This window comes from Oratosquilla oratoria, chromosome 34 (genome assembly GCF_046742065.1).
Source record: "Oratosquilla oratoria isolate Oo_2021 chromosome 34, ASM4674206v1, whole genome shotgun sequence".
In the NCBI taxonomy this organism is placed as follows: domain Eukaryota; kingdom Metazoa; phylum Arthropoda; class Malacostraca; order Stomatopoda; family Squillidae; genus Oratosquilla; species Oratosquilla oratoria.
In genome coordinates, this window is record NC_134810.1 from 18,914,342 (window position 1) to 18,931,841 (window position 17,500).

The following is a 17,500-nucleotide window of genomic DNA, read 5'->3' on the forward strand; positions in this document are numbered from 1 at the left end:
GTGTGTGTGTGTGTGTGTGTGTGTGTGTGTGTGTGTGTGTGTGTGTGTGTGTGTGTGTGTGCGAGCGCGTACGTGCGTGCATTCACCTTGGTCTTCACCTTGGTCTTTGGATCACGTGGTGGACTCGTGATCGACAGCTATTTCCCATTCGGAAGAGAGCAGAGAGCTCGTGTGACTGATCTATGGGTAATGCTGTGACCTTACACGCACACACATTCCCAACTCCCCCCCACGAAATTTGGAGTAACGACTCGAAGCGCAGCGATACTGAAATAATTTCAGCCCTGGGCAGGTGTGTGTGTGTGTGTGTGTGTGTGTGTGTGTGTGTGTGTGTGTGTGGTTTACCATGGTCTTGGGTCACGTGTTGGACTCGTGATCGACAGTTATTAACCTCGCGGATGAGAGCTCAAAGCTCGTATGACCGATCTATGGGTAATACTGTGACCTTACACGCACACACACACCCAACTCCCCGTCCACGAGAGTTGGAGTAGCAACCCACAGCACGCGTGCGCGCGTGTCATGAACAAAGAGCAAAAGGTCGGGTGGGGGGGGATGATAATGAAACACACACATACGCACGGCACCCACCTTCCTTCTTTTCGTTGAATATCACCTGTATTTCACCAGAATGACAACCATGAAGGGCGTCACCATACCTCAGGTTTGTTTATAAGAGTGCCATTCTTCACCTAGATAGGACCCTCTGTTGGACTATGTGGAAAGACGTTAACTCGTCAAACTGACCATTTTCTTTCGCTCAATCCTGCTGTCCTCCACTTTCAAACCGGCAAATAACAATATAGAAATAAGCGCCATCCTAAACAAGTCGTTGATGGATAAATTTTGGCCGTTCTAATTGTACATAACAAGCTCATTCAGATTTCCTTTGTCAGGTAGTCCCACCAATAACCGATTGCAAGAGAGCCCGAAAGATTGGCGATATCAACAAATAAACGTGCACGTTTACTGATGACGACATAGATGTGAAATAACAACAATAACGCTGGTTCAACTGGAAAGTACGTCTGCAAAAATGAAGTGAAAAAAATAGTATCCAGGAAATCCCAGGCTGTTTTTTGGAAGGCCAGGTCAGTGACAATGACAGCATCAAGAGATCTGTCACATTAAATCCTATCTAGAGAGGGGTAAGGTAGAGAATAGGTAGGACAGCAAGCGAGGTGATTTTGCGACAAGAGGATGGTGATGTTTGGTCACCAGGGAAATTCCAGGATAGAAGAAACGTTCTGAGTATCCATTTGAATCTGTAATGGCATTCAAAAAGAATAAAAACATAATTATTAAATTCTTATACATGATTTGGATGTTGAGTGACCAGGCTAAAATTAGGGTTCCCTTAGATTCATTGTACTACAGGTTTTATATAGTTCATCGATCTGGAGAAAAAAAAATGTCACTTCGGGCTGCTACTTCTGTTTTGCAAATGGAAACTGTACGACACCAAATTCCAAGTATGCCATGAAGAAAATGTTGATTTACTACCTGCTGCGAAGCCAGTGACGGTCGGTCACGAACTACCCGCTCTGGATTATCCTCCAAGAAACGCAACGCCGCGCCGTCTTGTGAAATAGTGGTTAGTTAGTTAGAGGGCAGGATAGATAAGATGGGTGGGAGGGAGAGAGGGGGGATTTGGGAGTTTATTGTAAGGAAAGAATGAAATGGAAGGAAGTTTGATTTATGATTGAAGTGGGGCAGACCCACTTGCTCGGTTATTTATGTAGTCTCGTAGACTGGTAATGAAATAGTGGTGACGAGATGGCAGACCAAGTAAGTAAGATGCGGTGTGGACCTAACGTTTACATTCCCATAACGGTCTCCGTCTTCCATCCTTGCCGCCGCCATAAACGCTCGCTGTATTCACTCGTAGTTGCATTTGAGTACATGTTTATGTGCAGCATGAAGAGATATATCGACCATACCCAATCAATCTTATTTGAAGATGCATACTACAATACATACAAAATTTAATGTAAATCATACATACATACGAATTTAGGTAAAAATGGCAGTTAAAAATGGCACTGTAAAATATATGACACCATTTAAAAAAAGACCAACCCTCCAAATTGAGTATTATTTGCTAATATCTATATTTCAGACTTCATTATGACAACCATATTCAAAATTAATTTGGGAAAGACTTAGAATTAAGTTGTTTGTAATTCCATGTATTGCAATGAAATTAAAGAAAATGAACGGTGATAGGCAGCTGATGCAATCAAATAGAAAGTGGAGTCGAGTAATGGTTTAACACCACTTGATACTATATGCATAATTTGAAAACTTTTTACTCTTTCTTAATCGTGCTGCGGTGCAAGCCCCTACGCTTAAATATATATTGCACCTAATAATATAGGTTATCTCTGCTACGTGATAGAAATGCCCTCAGTTATCAACAAATATTCATCTGTCATGATTGGTGGTCAGAAATTCAGTTTTATCCACATTTTCCGCCTCTAGTTAGAAAGAATATATATCTCTGTTATCGACAATATTCACCTGTCTCGAGTGATGGTCAAAAATAAGTTTTATCCACATCTCTCTCTCTCTCTCTCTCTCGTTAGACAAAAGAAAAGAAAAATTAACTCAGTAATGGTTCTTGATTGACCCGTCAAATAAGACCGTTTCATGGTCGACATGCCGATGTCGTCATGCAGATAGCAAATAAATCGGCAATCTTTTTGTTCTAGTGAAACATGCTGAGATTAACTTCAATATTCTCTTATGTTGAATTAAATTATGCTCGATAACAAATGGGTATGGTAGTGAATGGAAGTGGATTATGTGGGGATGAAATGGGTGGGAGTGGATTTATGCCTCTGACTTTGGCTGCCTCCCTTGTAAGGGCGAAAAAGCCGATCATATGTATGTATGTATGTATGTATGTATGTATTATTTATCTATTTATTTATTTATATATTTTTATTTTATTATTTATTCATCTTATTTTAATTTTCATTTATCTATTTATTTTTCATTGTGGTACCAGCAGCCTACGAAGATTTTTGTTACTCTGGTGACGTCTTGGTTAAAAAAAAAAAAGATAAATAGATAAGAATAGATTTCAGTGCCGTCATCAAGGACCGTCCGTCCTTGAAGTGGAAAATGTAGAATACAGCCTTGACCCAGAAACCGTAACTCCACAGGAAGGAAACTTCTTGGAGTTCGTCTACAAAGAAAATGCGAGGAAGACTACTTTGATGACGGGAGTATCAAGGCTTTAATTAACTTTGTAAGCCATCTGACTCTTAAATGAAGGAGACTGGCTTTTAAAGCACATCATATCCCTTCAGCGCCGACAGATGGACACACACACACACACACACACACACACACACACACACACTACGGCGGTCCGGGTTCGAATTCCGTCCAGGGTTGAAATAATTTCAGTACCGCTGCGCTACGAGTCGTTACTCCAACTCTCGTGGGCGGGAAGTTGGGTGTGTGTGTGCGTGTAAGCTCATAGCATTATCCATAGATCATATATAAGTTCTGAGCTCTCTTCCGGGAGGGAAATAAATGACGATCACGAGTCCAACACGAGAATGTGTGTGTGTGTGTGTGTGTGTTCACCTCGGATCTGCTGCAGTCTCTGTCGAGACAGCCAGACACCACCCTACGGCAGTGAGTGTGTGTGTGTGTGTGCGTGTGTATTCACCTCGGATCTGCTGCAGCCTCTGTTCGAGACAGCCAGACAGCACCCTACGGCAGTGAGCTCAGAGCTCATTATTAGCAGATCTCTGGGTAGCTCTGAGACCACTCACACTCCACACACCGGGAATGCAAGGTCACAACTCCTTGACTAACGTCCCGTACCTACTCGCTGCTAGGTGAACAGGGGCTACACGTGAAAGGAGACAAACCCAACTTGTCTCCGCCCGGCCGGGGAATCGAATCCCGGTTCTCCGGCTTGTGAGGCCAGTGCCTTACCAATCCGCCACCGGGCCGTGTGTGTGTGTGTGTGTGTGTGTGTGTATGTATGTGTGTACACATATACGTATATACATGTATAAGTATGTATGTATCGCACATGCTGACGCTTTGACGATCCTTTGGGGCAAATTAATCCGAAACAGTTGCGGAGAAAGGACAAAAAAAAATGTGGAACAGGTTTGCCCCCCCCCCCCACACACACACACACACAAATTTCCCGTGTTAGGGAAGGTCGGGATTGCTTCCCGAACAACCTCCATGCTCCTGGGAAAGTGTCGGTGCTTGGCAGTATGACCACAATTATCTTCTTCCGGTGTAGAGGAAAATTATAAAGTCATTCCTGTACTCACATTACAGAAAATGTAGACGTACAACTTTAGAAAGAAATGTATTTTTTTTTTAAGGAAAAACTAAATAAATCTAATTTTAACAAGAACCTTCTGTAAGACGTACGATTAGTTTGTTGTGAATAGAGCAGTACCAATTATTTTTTTGTGGGACGGATTCGCTTGGGTTCGTAGTGGAGTTATCAGCCGTATTATATTGTTCAGTGTGGGTTTAGGAAAAAAAAAACAGAGTGCAAAGATCAAATTTCCGTAGTCAGGCATATCTGCGATAATTTTTTGGAAAAGGTTAAGGTGCTTTACGGGCTTTGATTGATATGGGAAAGGCATATTACAAAGTTGACAGAAAAGCGTTATGGAATGTATTGCAGATGTATGATATAGGAAGAAAGTTGTTAAATGTGGCCAAAAGTTTTTGCGCGGATAGTAGAGTTTATGTTAGGATAAAGCATATTTACTTATCACATGAAGAATCGTCACCGTAGACCTCGACAAGGTGACAATTCTTCATGTAGGCTCTCCCAGGGTGACAATTCTTCATGTGGGCTGTCCTCCTAGGGTGACAATTCTTCATGTGGTCCATCCTGGGTTTACGATTCCTCGGTTGTATAAGTTGATGGCAATAAACATAACCTTCATTCAACCTAACCTAAGCTAACATAGCCTAACTTAAGCTAATCTTTATTTCACTGATGATATTCGGCGTACTGGGGTGTCAATTCTTCAGGTGGGATCTCATGGGGTGACGATTCTTCATGTGGGCGTTCTGGGGGTGACACTTGTTCATGTCATCCGATTTACTCGTACTTGATCCGGATAGGTGGATTCATCATTCTACCAGGCCAACACATAGTGCTCGTATTGAGTGAGGTGGGGCTCCTCCAGGGTTGTACAATATCACCATGGTTGTTTAACTTGTACATGATTGGGATGGTACAGGGAATAAACGCGAAGGTGATGTATGTGCGTATATGTGTGTGATTCAGCATGGTCTTGGATCACGTGTTGCACTCTTGATCGACAGCTATTACCTTCCCGGATGAGAGCTCAGAGCTCATATATGACCGATCTATGGGCAATCCTGTAGCCTTACACAACTCGAAGCTCAGCGATACTGAAATTATTTCAGCTCTGGACAGGATTCGAACTCGGACCACTGTAGCAGCGGTTGCGAATGCTACCACTGCATCAAATCGTGTGTGTGCTCGTGTACGTGTATGTGTGTGTGTGCTCGTGTATGTGTGTGTGTGTGCTCGTGTGCGTGTGTGTGTGTGTGTGCGCGCGCGCGTGTGTGTGTGTGATCGTGTGCGTGTATGTGTGTGTGCTCGTGTGCGTGTATGTGTGTGCGTGTGCTCGTGTGCGTGTATGTGTGTGCTCGTGTGCGCGTATGTGTGCTCGAGATTGAAGAGTTGGAGGTTAACAGAATTTCACACTAGTAAAACTCCCCGACATGGAGAAAGGATTACAAATTATATATAAGAAGAACGAACGTACTGGTACCAAAATCCCAAAAGCTAATGATGAAAAAATCTCACTCCGGACAAAATCCCCATTCCTAAGCCGCCGGCCATCACTCCTACGGTCCTGCCTGTCATTCGCTCCTCTGTAGCTACAGTACAAATCATAACAATAAAACAAAACTAAATCATATCCTGAATGACATGCAGGAATTAATTACAAGGTTTGCTAAAGTGTCATAAAAATGGAACCACCGAAATAAAAAGGAAGGAACAAAAAGAACCAAATATCACAAACCCGACAAAATAGCGCTGCACTCTGTAGCTACGATACAAATCAAAACAATAAAACAAAAAAAGCCATACCCTGAAATGACATAAAGAATTTAAAAAGAAAAAATTGTATAACGTGTCATAAAAATGGAACCACGGAAAAAAAAGGGAAAAACAAAAAACAAAAAACGAAATATCAGTCCCGACAAAATAGCACTACACAAGTCGCCGATCGCTGCTCCTTCTGTCCTGCCTGTCCTTCGCTCCCTTATAAATCGGATTTAAACTGATGCATCTGTTGACGCTGTTGCTGTCACTCGCCCAAGCTTCCAAAAATAACCTCTCTCCTTTCTTGTTGTTTCTGTATTTCACACCAACATTATCCCAATCCATCTCGTGCTACTCCTCCTGAAAGTGCCTGTAGATCGCCGAACTGCCATCTTTTCGGTTTACCGCACGCTGATGCTCCTTAATTCTCGTCGATAGTTTCTTACCCGTCTCTCCTATGTAGCGAGTACCACAACTGCCGCAACCAATGTCATAAACAAAACCCGTCTTGTTCTCTTCCTCCTCCGTGTCTTTCCCCTTTGTCAAAGCCCCATGTAGCGTATTGGCGGGTTTGTGAACTACCTCTATCCCGTGCTTCCTCAATAATCTTACAGCCACCTCAGATGCCCCTTTCACGTATGGTAATGTAACTCTTCTTGTTGCCGCCTGTCTCGTGTCCGCTGCTCTTTTTCTTTTTTCCTGCGCTGTGGTCCACCTTTTAACGATTGATTTGGGGTACCCGTTGTCCGCAAAAACCTTCTCCAGGTGTTTCCTTTCTTTTTTCCAGTTCCCCTCGGTCAAGCACAAATTCCCCGCTCTTGATCATAACGTCTTCACCACATTCTTCTTAGGATCCACCGGGTGGCAACTGTCATAATCCAAGAGCCTGTCTGTATGAGTGTCCTTTCTATACACGCCCGTAGCCAAACTGGTCCCACATCTTGCTACCAGGACATCCAGGAACGGCAACTGTCCTTCCACTTCCCTCTCCATTTCAAACTGGATGGCTTCGTTCCTCCCATTCAAAAAGTTGAGGAAGCAATCAACCTCCCCCTCCTTCGCAATCACGAACACATCATCCACATATCTCACCCACGTTTTCAAAGTTACAGGTGCCGCAACCAACATCTCTTCCTCAAACTCCTACATAGTCATCTCTGCCAAGACCACAGAAATCGGGGATCCCATAGGGGTTCCAATTCTCTGGTGGTAAACCTTCTCCCTAAACTTGAAGAAGGTCGAATCCAAGCACAAGTTGTCTAAACTCATGAGCTCCTCTGTTGACAGTTTTTCATTGTCTAGAAACTCCTCCGACATTCAATCTTGGAAAGCGCCGCCTGCTTCAACAGGTCCTGTGGTAAAGAAGTGAACATTGATTTAACATCAAGATAAATCAATATATCTCCCTCTTCCAAGCTTATTCCTCGTAATCTACGTGGGCAAGATGTGTGGATGATGTGTTCGTGATTATGAAGGAGGGGGAGGTTGATTGCTTCCTCAACTTCTTGAAGTGGAAGTACAGTTGCCGTTCCTGGATGTCCTGGTAGCAAGATGTGGGACCAGTTTGGCTACGGGCGTATATAGACAGGACACTCATACAGACAGGCTCTTGGATTATGACAGTTGCCACCCGGTGGATCCTAAGAAGAGTGTGGTGAAGACGTTGTGGTCAAGAGCGGGGAATTTGTGCTCGACCGAGGGGAACTTGTGTGCGCAATTGTGTGCGTGCGCGCGCGAGAATCCGTACGTGTTTGGTTGCGTGTGTGAGTGTACGAGTATAAGTGTTTATGTGTGCGTGCGTGAGCATGTATGTGTGTATGCGTATGATATCTTAATAGGTGCGTATATGTGTGTGTGACTGCGTGTATGTGTGCGTGCGCGTGTGTACGTGTGATATTGTGTATATGAGTGTGAGCGTGTATGTGTATATATGTGTGTGTCTGTGTGGGCGCTCGTGTGCGTGCCTGAGTGTGCCTCAGTGTGCGTGCGTATGTTTGTTTTTGTGCGCGTGCGCGAGTGCCTGTGATTGTGTGAGTTTGGGTATGTGTATGTGTGTGCGCTTGTGCGTGCGTGTGTAACTATGTGTACGTGTGTGAGGTTGTGTGTGTATATGTGTACAAGTGTGCGAGCGTGCGTGCGTGCGTGTGTGTGCGTGTGTGTCCGCGCGCGTGTGTGTGTGTGTGTGTTTGTGTTTGCGTGTGTGCATTTGTGCGCGCGTGCGTTTATGTGTATACGTGAGTATTCATCTAGGTTGGATTTCCCCCCCATCTGGAGCCGCTGGCCAAGTCAACAACACGTGTGGCGAATTCCTTTGGGTAAAACCCGAAGAAAACAAGTAGCAGCAGAAGGGTTATTATATAGAAATACCCACTCGCTATCGTGATGCACAGTGTACGGTTATTTATGAGGAAAACTTCACTGGTTTAGCAGGGAAACCACCAAACACCACTTTAACTACGAAGGAGGTTTTCCTAGACTTACTCTATGGTTTGGTGTGCAAGCAGACTGATTCTTAGTCATCCAATCAGCAAGTACAGACACGCTAATTTAGATTATCCATCTTCAATGTGAATAATCATGGAGTGCATGATCCAAAATCTTCTGAGAAAGGTCACAGTGAAATTTATGCTAGAAATATTACAAAGGATTACAAAGGCGGAGCATGCCGACAGGAGACCTTTTGATCCATATCTAGGTCGGATGCGAAAAAAAAATCATATTAATAATAAAATAATAAATAAAAACTATAATAATGTGAATAACAAATAAAATACATGAATAAATGCATAGGTATAGTTAAATAATAAACAAACAGGTAAATAGTAAATAATAATAAATTGACATATAACTAATAATAAATGAAAATCAGACAGACAAATGATAACAAAACAAAAACAAATAATATAAAATAAATTATAATCATTACAGCATCTTACTTAGGTATTTATCTATATGATTCTTAAAGCTTCGAACTGAACTACATTGCACTACCTGTGCAGGAAGTTTATTCCATTCATTAACTACACGGTTGGCAAAGTTGTTTCTACCCACTTCCAAATTGAATCTATTTCCGGACAGTTTGAGACCATTGTTTCTTGTCTGATTCTCATTCAATGTGAAAATTTGGTCACTTTTGATGTTGTCAATTCCGTTTAAAATCTTAAAGACCTGTATCAAGTCACCTCTGAGTCTACGCTTTTTTAGGGAAAACAGATTCATGTGCTTAAGTCGATTTTCGTATGATTTATTTTTGATATTTGGAATCAGTTTTGTGGCTCGCCGTTGTACTTTTTCCAATCTGTCAATGTCTTTAATGAGATTCGGTGACCATACGGAAACAGCATATTCCAAATGTGGACGAACTAACGATTTATATAGCTTGTTAATGAGTGATGGACTTTTGAAATCAAAAGATCGCGCAATCAGTCCTAGAATCTTATTTGCTTTCTCAGAGGCTGAAATACACTGCTTGGATGATTTGAGGTCGTTACTGATAATTACGCCGAGATCTTTTTCACTATCCACTTTTGTTAACGAATTTCCAAATAACTTGTAATCGTACTTACTGTTATTTTTACCTATGTGCATTACCTTGCATTTACTTGTGTTAAATTTCATTAGCCACTTTTCAGACCATTGCTGTAATTGATCTAAATCTTGAATATCTAATTTGTTTGAGTGATCATTTGCCACTCCGCACATATGTTTAATTATATCCCCGTAATGTACAGTAGGTACGTTTTGATCCTTCCCAAGATGAAGAAGAAGAAAGATTAACAAAGGAGGAGAGGAAGAAGAAAGAAGTAGATAGAAGAAAGAAGATAGAAGAAAAAGAAAGAAGAAATAATGAAAATGATAATAATAAGAAGAAGAAGAAGAAGGAGAAGAAGAAGAAGAAGAAGAAGAAGATGAAGAAGAAGAAGAAGAAGAAGAAGAAGAAGAAGAAGAAGAAGAAGAAGAAGAAGAAAAGGGAGATGAAGAACTCGAAAAAAGGAGATAGAAGAAATAAAAAAATAGAAGATAAACAAGAGGACAAAGGTCTCAGGAAGACAAAGAAGAAGAAGAAAAAGAAGAATAGGAAGAAGAAGAAGAAGAAGAGGGAGAAGACTAAGAAGAAGAAGCAGAAGAAGAAGAAGAAGAAGAAGAAGAAGAAGAAGAAGAAGAAGAAGCAGAAGAAGATGAAGAAGAAGAAGAAGAAGAAGAAGAAGAAGAAGAAGAAGAAGAAGAAGAAGAAGAAAGAAGAAGGAAGAAAAAAGAAGAAGAAGATGAAGAAAAAAAGAATAAGAAGATGAAGAAGAAGAAGAAGAAGAAGAAAGAAGAAAAAGAAGAAGAAGAAGAAGAAGAAGAAGAAGAAGAAGAAGAAGAAGAAGAAGAAGATGAAGAAGAAGAAAGAAGAAATAAGAAAAGAAGAAGAAGAAAGAAGAAATAAGAAAAGAAGAAGAAAGAAGAAGAGGAGGAGGAAAAGAAAAGACGAACAACAGCGACAAGGTCGCAAAAAAGGACATCGTGAAAATACAACAATTTCTCTACCGAAGTCTTCGAACTTCGATTGTATTTTTCTGACCTTCTGCAGTGGCTACGAGTCTTTCACAACACCAGTCCTCTGCTCCGGACATCCGTAGGGCTTCTTGGAAGAGGCCATCCGTCAAGCTTTCCGGCCTTTTCCGTTCAATACCTTCGCTTGGCTTTCAAGAAAGGATGCAGTACTGCCCCAGGGCAGTTCCATCGCCGCCTTTCTTGGGACAGGCAAATGAGTGAATGGTATGAGACAGACAGACAGACAGACAGACAGAGAGAGAGAAAGAGAGAGAGAGAGAGAGAGGGAGAGAGAGAGAGGGGGGAGAGAGGGAGAAGGAGAAGCCAAGCCTACGCCAGAAAGCTCTTCACTCGAGTAGAGGACGCCACCTTCTGCTACCCATGTTGTTTGAACAGCGAAGAAAACAGTCACCGAGGACATTTTCACAGAGTAAAAAATATGATAGAGAATCTATATAAGGAACATGCTATGACATAAATGGTTATTGACAACAGAGTTAATTGAATTGGAAAAGGTTATAGCCATTTGAGGAGGGGAGTGGAGCATTTTGATAGAGTGTCATCCTTGGGTTAGTCCCCTCCCAACTCGGGTAAACTGATATAAATATCTATTCCTTCTTATTTCCCTTAAAAATCTTCTTCCTCCTCCTCTTCTTCTTCCTTTTATCCTTCCTTCTCCTCCTCTTCCTCCTCCTCTTCTTCCTCCTCCTCCTCCTCCTCCTCCTCCTCCTCTTCTTCTTCTTCTTCTTCTTCTTCTTCTTCTTTTTCCTCTTCTTCTTCTTCTTCTTCTTCTTCTTCATCTTCTTCTTCTTCTTCTTCTTCTTTCTTTTCTTCTTTTCCGTCTTCCTCTTCTTAGTCTTCTTCTTCTTTTCCTTCTACTTCTTCTACTTTTTCTTCTTCTTCTTCTTCTTCTTCTTCTTCTTCAAAGGATTACAAAGGATTACAAAGGCGGAGCATGCTGACAGGAGACCTTTTGGTTCATAACTAGGTTAGATGCGAAATATATATATATATATATATATATATATATATATATATATATATATATATATATATATATATATATATATATATATATATATATATAATATATAATGATAAATAAATAAAAAATGAATAAAAATTACAATATTAACAATAATAAATAAGATGAATAAATGGATAGGTATAGTTAAATAATAAACAAGCAGGTAAATAGCAAATTATAATAAATTGACAGATAAGTAATAATAAATGAAAAACAACCAAATAATAAACAGACAAATAATATCAAACAAATAAACAAATGACAGTCATTACACCATCTTGCTTAGATGTTTATCTAAACGAATCTTAAAGCTTCGAACTGACCTACATTTAACTGCCTCTGCAGGAAGTTTACTCCATTCATTAACTACACAGTTGGCGAAGTTGTTTCTACCCACTTCCAAATTAAATCTATTTCCTGACAGTTTGAGACCATTATTTCTTGTTGGATTCTCATTCAGTGTAAGAATTTTGTCACTTATGTTGTCAATCCCCTTTAGAATCTTACAAACCTGTATCAAGTAACATCTGAGTTGCGCTTTTTTAAGGAAAACAGATTCATATGTTTTAGTCGATTTTCGTGTGATTTATTTTTGATATTTGAAATCAGTTTTGTGGCTCGCCGTTGTACTTTTTCTAATCTGTCAATGTCTTTAATGAGATTCGGTGACCATACAGAAACAGTATATTCCAAATGTGGACGAACTACTTCTTCTTCATCTTCTTCTTTCACGATGACGAGGAAGCTTTTTGGAGAGCATGGTCGAGGTTGGAGGAAGAACGGAGTCAGACTTTCGAGGTGACCAACGCGCTACAGAAGCGTGTTTCAGAGGTCGAATCTCTCTGTAGGTTACAATGGAAAAGCATGATTTACTGAGAGGGAACCTTTTCGTCCATAACAAGGCAGGATGCAATATGAATGAATGAACAAATCAATAGACTGATATGTAAATAAATAGGTGGGTAAATAGATAATAAAAACGCCTAAACGGCCAAAACAAACAATATAGCTTTGGGACCAACACAACAGATTTTGGGAACTCGGAAGGAATATTATTTAACACCCATGGACACCTCTTAGATGGGCGTTACGGCCCCCGAGGTCGGGCACTACGCGCCTACTGGGAATACAACATTCAGAACCCTTTCAGTTAGGTGACCCCAAAATGAATAAAATCGTTTGGCGTCACTTAGAACAAAAAATCGTGAAAAGCGTTACATCAACGATGAGTGGTTGAGTCTAGCTTTCTTTGGTATGTAACATGGGAATCGATTTACTTATTGCAGCACTAATTCCTCGCATTTTTACTACTCTGAGCGCAAGGGAGTAGAACGAGGAAAAAAGAAAAATCTGAACCATTACGCCAAAGTGTGAAGAAACCGTTTCTACGAAGTCGCTGTTACGAAACCAATCCCCAGCCATCCAAGCATAGGACTCATTAGTACTAAGCTATATCCTGACCAGAAGTGACCAAAAATTTCCAGCTGATTATATATATCTTTAATAAACCTGTCTATCTTTCACCCTTTAAAACAACATGCAGATGGGATTTAAGTGTGCCAATTCGATAAACATGTCGGGATTTTTTATATATATTAAATCAGAGCAGTAGTTTAAAAATAAATATATTTTTCGGCCGGTGACATTTGGCATTTACAATTTCCTCTCCTGGACGTCAAAAGCGCTGCGTCCATCACCAGTCGTCATACATCTTCAAATCTGCAAGGTGGTACACATTTCTTCCATAACGTCAAGTAGGTATGTAACTGTATTTATAAGTACACCTAAGCAACATGCAAATACTGTAGTTGCATGCATATACATTATGCATGTAACTGTATGCAGCTGTATTACCTAGTTGTAGTACAATCAGTGCATTCTGCCAGCAATGATCTATGGGTGTGAGATCTGGAAGCTGACGAAGGCGATGGAGATAAAGCTAAGGACTGCACAGAGGAGAATGGAGAGATCGATGATGGAAATAACGCTGAGAGACCGAAAGAGAACAACTTGGGTGAGAGAGCAGGCTAGAGTGAAAGATGTTGTGGAGGCGGTAAAATAGAGGAAGAATTGGGCAAGTTTGTGCGAACGACTTATGAGCGATGGAGCAAGTGTGTTACTGAATGGACGCCGTGAGATAGGATATGTAAATAAATAATATTTTAACATAAGCTAGTGAAAAACAGTTTTAGATATTATTCACAAGACAGAAGGTGGAGAGACGAGGTAGAGAAGTTTGCAGGAGTGAAGTGGCAGAGGTTGGCGCGGTCGTTATAATCATGGAATGCTATGAAAGAGGCCTTTGTTCAGCAGTGAACTCAGGATGTCTGATTTAATTCAAGTACACAGGAAAGGAGCAATGCTCGTGAGCTCCTTTATTTCCAGTTGTCATACCTATCTTCTCTCTCTCTCTCTTTGTGTGTGTGTGTGTGTGTGTGTGTGTGTGTGTGTGTGTGTGTGTGTGTGTGTGTGTGTGTGCACATAATGAAAGGAAGAAAAAGATGAAATAAAGAATAGAAAGCAATTTCGTAGAAGTATGATAACAGCGAATAAGATTATTACACAAGATTACAATAGATTGTGTTTTGTCGTTGATATCCAGTGTTTCTATGCTTTGGAACTCATGAGATTGGAGTCACGGAGATCTGTCGCTTGTCAGTAGAAAGTGATTGCAACCGGATGTATATTGTTTATAAGTGATTTAGAAAAGGATTTTTTCACTCTTACATAATTAGATCCTAATGTAATAGTTGATTTATTTATCAACAGTAATGAAAAGTGGTTGGTGTAGGATTTATAGCAAGAAATAAGAATTAAGTGGGATAACACGAAAAGGAAGTATAATAGGCTTGAGTTGACGAGAAGGAGAATAAAAGTCACATGTCCTTGGCTTATTTTACTAGGAACAATACTAAAAGCACATGACCACAGTCGACTACGACAACAAGCTTTTCCAATCGCAGCGGGGTTACAATACAACATACAAAACACTACATTTCTCCCCTTTTAAATAACACATGACTTATAGTTACAAGTCCATCGTATCCGATGGTCTATGGATGTGACTGGAAAGCCTCCTCTCGGTTGGTTGCACTAAACCTTCTCGGTTATTACTTATAAGGTCTTCTCATGGAGGTTCTACATTAGTATTATCCCCATTAACAAGCAAATGAAACACTAAGAACTAAGATTATTTCTAAAAGTATTTCCTCCGTTTTCCTTTCGTAACGTTTTCCTCACAAAATGAGAACTGATAATCACCGTTGCATATACTTACATATATTGTTTCATATTAAAAACATTTCAATACAATTTTCAGATTTCACTTCTACTAAATATTGGATAGTTACTGATTCAAGCAATTTTTGGTCTGATACTCGGTTTGTATCGTCATTCAAAATAATTTTGTAGTACTGTTATGGAAGCGAAAGGACAAAACCCATATATTGTTCAAAATGTCTAAGAGCGTTTTACTGCAGTTATACGCGTCTCATTGAATCTCATGTCATTTAAAATTAAGTAAGATGGATGTTATTTTTTTTAAGTCGTTAGAAATACATTTACACATTATTTTTCAGGCCAAGTATGCTCATCGCTCCTGCTCTGTTGGTAACCTTGTTAGTACTGCTATTGGTTTATTGTCATAACCGCCAGCAGTACTGGCAGAACAGAGGAGTCTTCGTGCCCCAATCAATACCCATTCTGGGACACATCCTCATCCTCTTCTCCGTGACGAGGAGTAGATTTGAATTCCTCCATGAGGTGGGTATTCCTAAATATTCGAATTCTCAATTACATGAAGTTCATGACCTTCGGTAAATGCTATCTGAGCTCCACGTGACAACTATCCCTTTTCTCCACCCAGATCTTCGAAAAAACGAAGGCACCATTTGTTGGCCTGTATGAAGGTCTGAGACCAGTCCTTGTAGTGCGGGACCTCAGATGTCTGAAGAGCATCATGGTCAAAGACTTCAACCACTTCGTCGACAGGCGCCCCTTCAGATTAAGCGATGCTGACGCTGACGTTCGGGAAATGCTTGGGTTTTTGAACGGGGAGCAGTGGAAGGAACTTCGAGCGATCCTCTCTCCGGTCTTCACTTCGAGCAAACTTCATGAACTGTTCCCGCTCCTCAATGCCAAGAGCAAGAAGTTGGTAGACTGGTGCTTGAGACAAGAAGGTAGAAAAGTGGAGATGAAGGCGATGTTCAGTCGCTTCACTTTGGACGACATTGCATCGTGCGCCTTCGGTCTGGACTCGAACAGTCTGGACAACGAAGACGACGAGTTCGCCAAAGCAGCAGTGAAGTTCACACAACCTGGTTTTGTTTCACTACTGAAACTCATTGCTATGGCTGTCACTCCTTGGTTGTGCAAGCGATTGAATGTAAGCCTTTTCCATCCAGCCAAACAGTCTTTAGTAAATGTGACTTTACAGTCGCTCAAAGATCGTAAGACTTGTGAACATCGAGGTGATTTCTTGGATATCATGCTAGAGGCCAAACAAAAGAACGAACAATTGATTGGAGACTGCAGATACCGTAAGTAGTCAATGGCATGATAATTTAACATAATCTAGTGAAAAACAATTTTAGATATTATTCATTATTATTATCAGTATTTTTTATTTACTTATTTTTTGAAGAACTGCTATCGTTTGTCCACAGCTGTCACTCATAATACCATCATCGCGCAGTCGCTGTTGTTTATATTCGCTGGCTTTGAAACCACCGCGACTACTCTGTCATTCACCACCTACCTGTTGGCTAAACATCCCAAAGTTCAGGAGAAACTTCGTGAAGAACTTCATGATCTCTTGGAGATCCATGGAGGCCTGACCTTCGAAGCTGTAGAGAAGGCCGAGTATCTGGAAGCTTGTGTGCAAGGTAAATCCCCTGGACAGTACACTAACCATACTTAGATTGTATTAGCCCATTTGTGTCTGTATATTTGAATGTGTTGTCAACGAAACTGATAAGGTTATTATTGACGTAAGCTACTGTCAGAAAGTTGTGGGCTTTGCTGCTTAAGCTCGGGATGTGAAAACAGCAAACGGGAAAACCCCGGTCATTCATTCCAGTCAGCTAGAAATAACTTTCAGGGATTTCCCTTTCGTTTCGTGCGGCCCTGTGAGACGAGAGGGAAAGCGCTTACAATGCCACTTGCCCCGATTTTGTGGACGCACTGCCATCCAATTGAATATTTCAATGGGATTTTTTCCCTATTCTGTTCTCATGAACGTGTTTATTAGTATGTAGGATACATATAGGCAGTTTTTATCTTTATTTGTTTATTTATTCATTTACTCATTCAGTTACTTCCATAAGTAATTAATAGAAATGTGAGATTGGACAGAAAGGAATGCAATCAAGCAAGTTGCATGAAACTTCTGTGACCGATCAAACCATAGTATTTTGGTGACCTGAAATTGAATTTAATGACGTAAATTTTCTTTGAAGTTAAATAAATTCCTTAGTTCTACTTGACCCTGTTCTATCAATTGTCTGCTTTGGGTATTATCCTAAGTTGGGATTTTTTTTTTTTTTTTGTGGGGGAGGTGTATGGTCTTAGACAAAATTATTGTATTTGGTTTGCACTGGCTTGCAAAGAATAGTAAGAACATGAAATTCTTTTAGATACATCCCTTGTCCATTTTCGAAATAGAATAAGATGGTAACTTTCGGGGCCTAGTAAAATAACCATGTTTCCAAATGCATCCCTAATGTAAAAAGGTGTTTTTACTATGATTATTTCCTTTTTTCGTAGAGTCGTTGAGAATTTGCCCCGCTGCGACATACGGCGAGAGACTGTGCACTAAAGACTACACGTAAGTCGTTTATCTTCAACCTCTGTCTAAAACT

At 40.6% G+C, this 17,500-nt stretch overlaps 1 protein-coding gene across 1 annotated transcript in view; it reads left to right on the plus strand.

The window, feature by feature from the left end:
- The first annotated feature begins 13,354 nt into the window (after positions 1–13,354).
- Positions 13,355–17,500, plus strand: part of LOC143018091 (cytochrome P450 6k1-like) — a 6,571-nt gene continuing 2,425 nt past the window's right edge. The window contains exons 1-5 of the mRNA XM_076173201.1: positions 13,355–13,396; positions 15,221–15,404; positions 15,508–16,180; positions 16,307–16,525; positions 17,406–17,466. Of these exons, the coding sequence (XP_076029316.1) occupies positions 15,228–15,404; positions 15,508–16,180; positions 16,307–16,525; positions 17,406–17,466 (1,130 nt within the window). The 5' untranslated portion in view covers positions 13,355–13,396; positions 15,221–15,227. The remainder of the gene's footprint in view (positions 13,397–15,220; positions 15,405–15,507; positions 16,181–16,306; positions 16,526–17,405; positions 17,467–17,500) is intronic.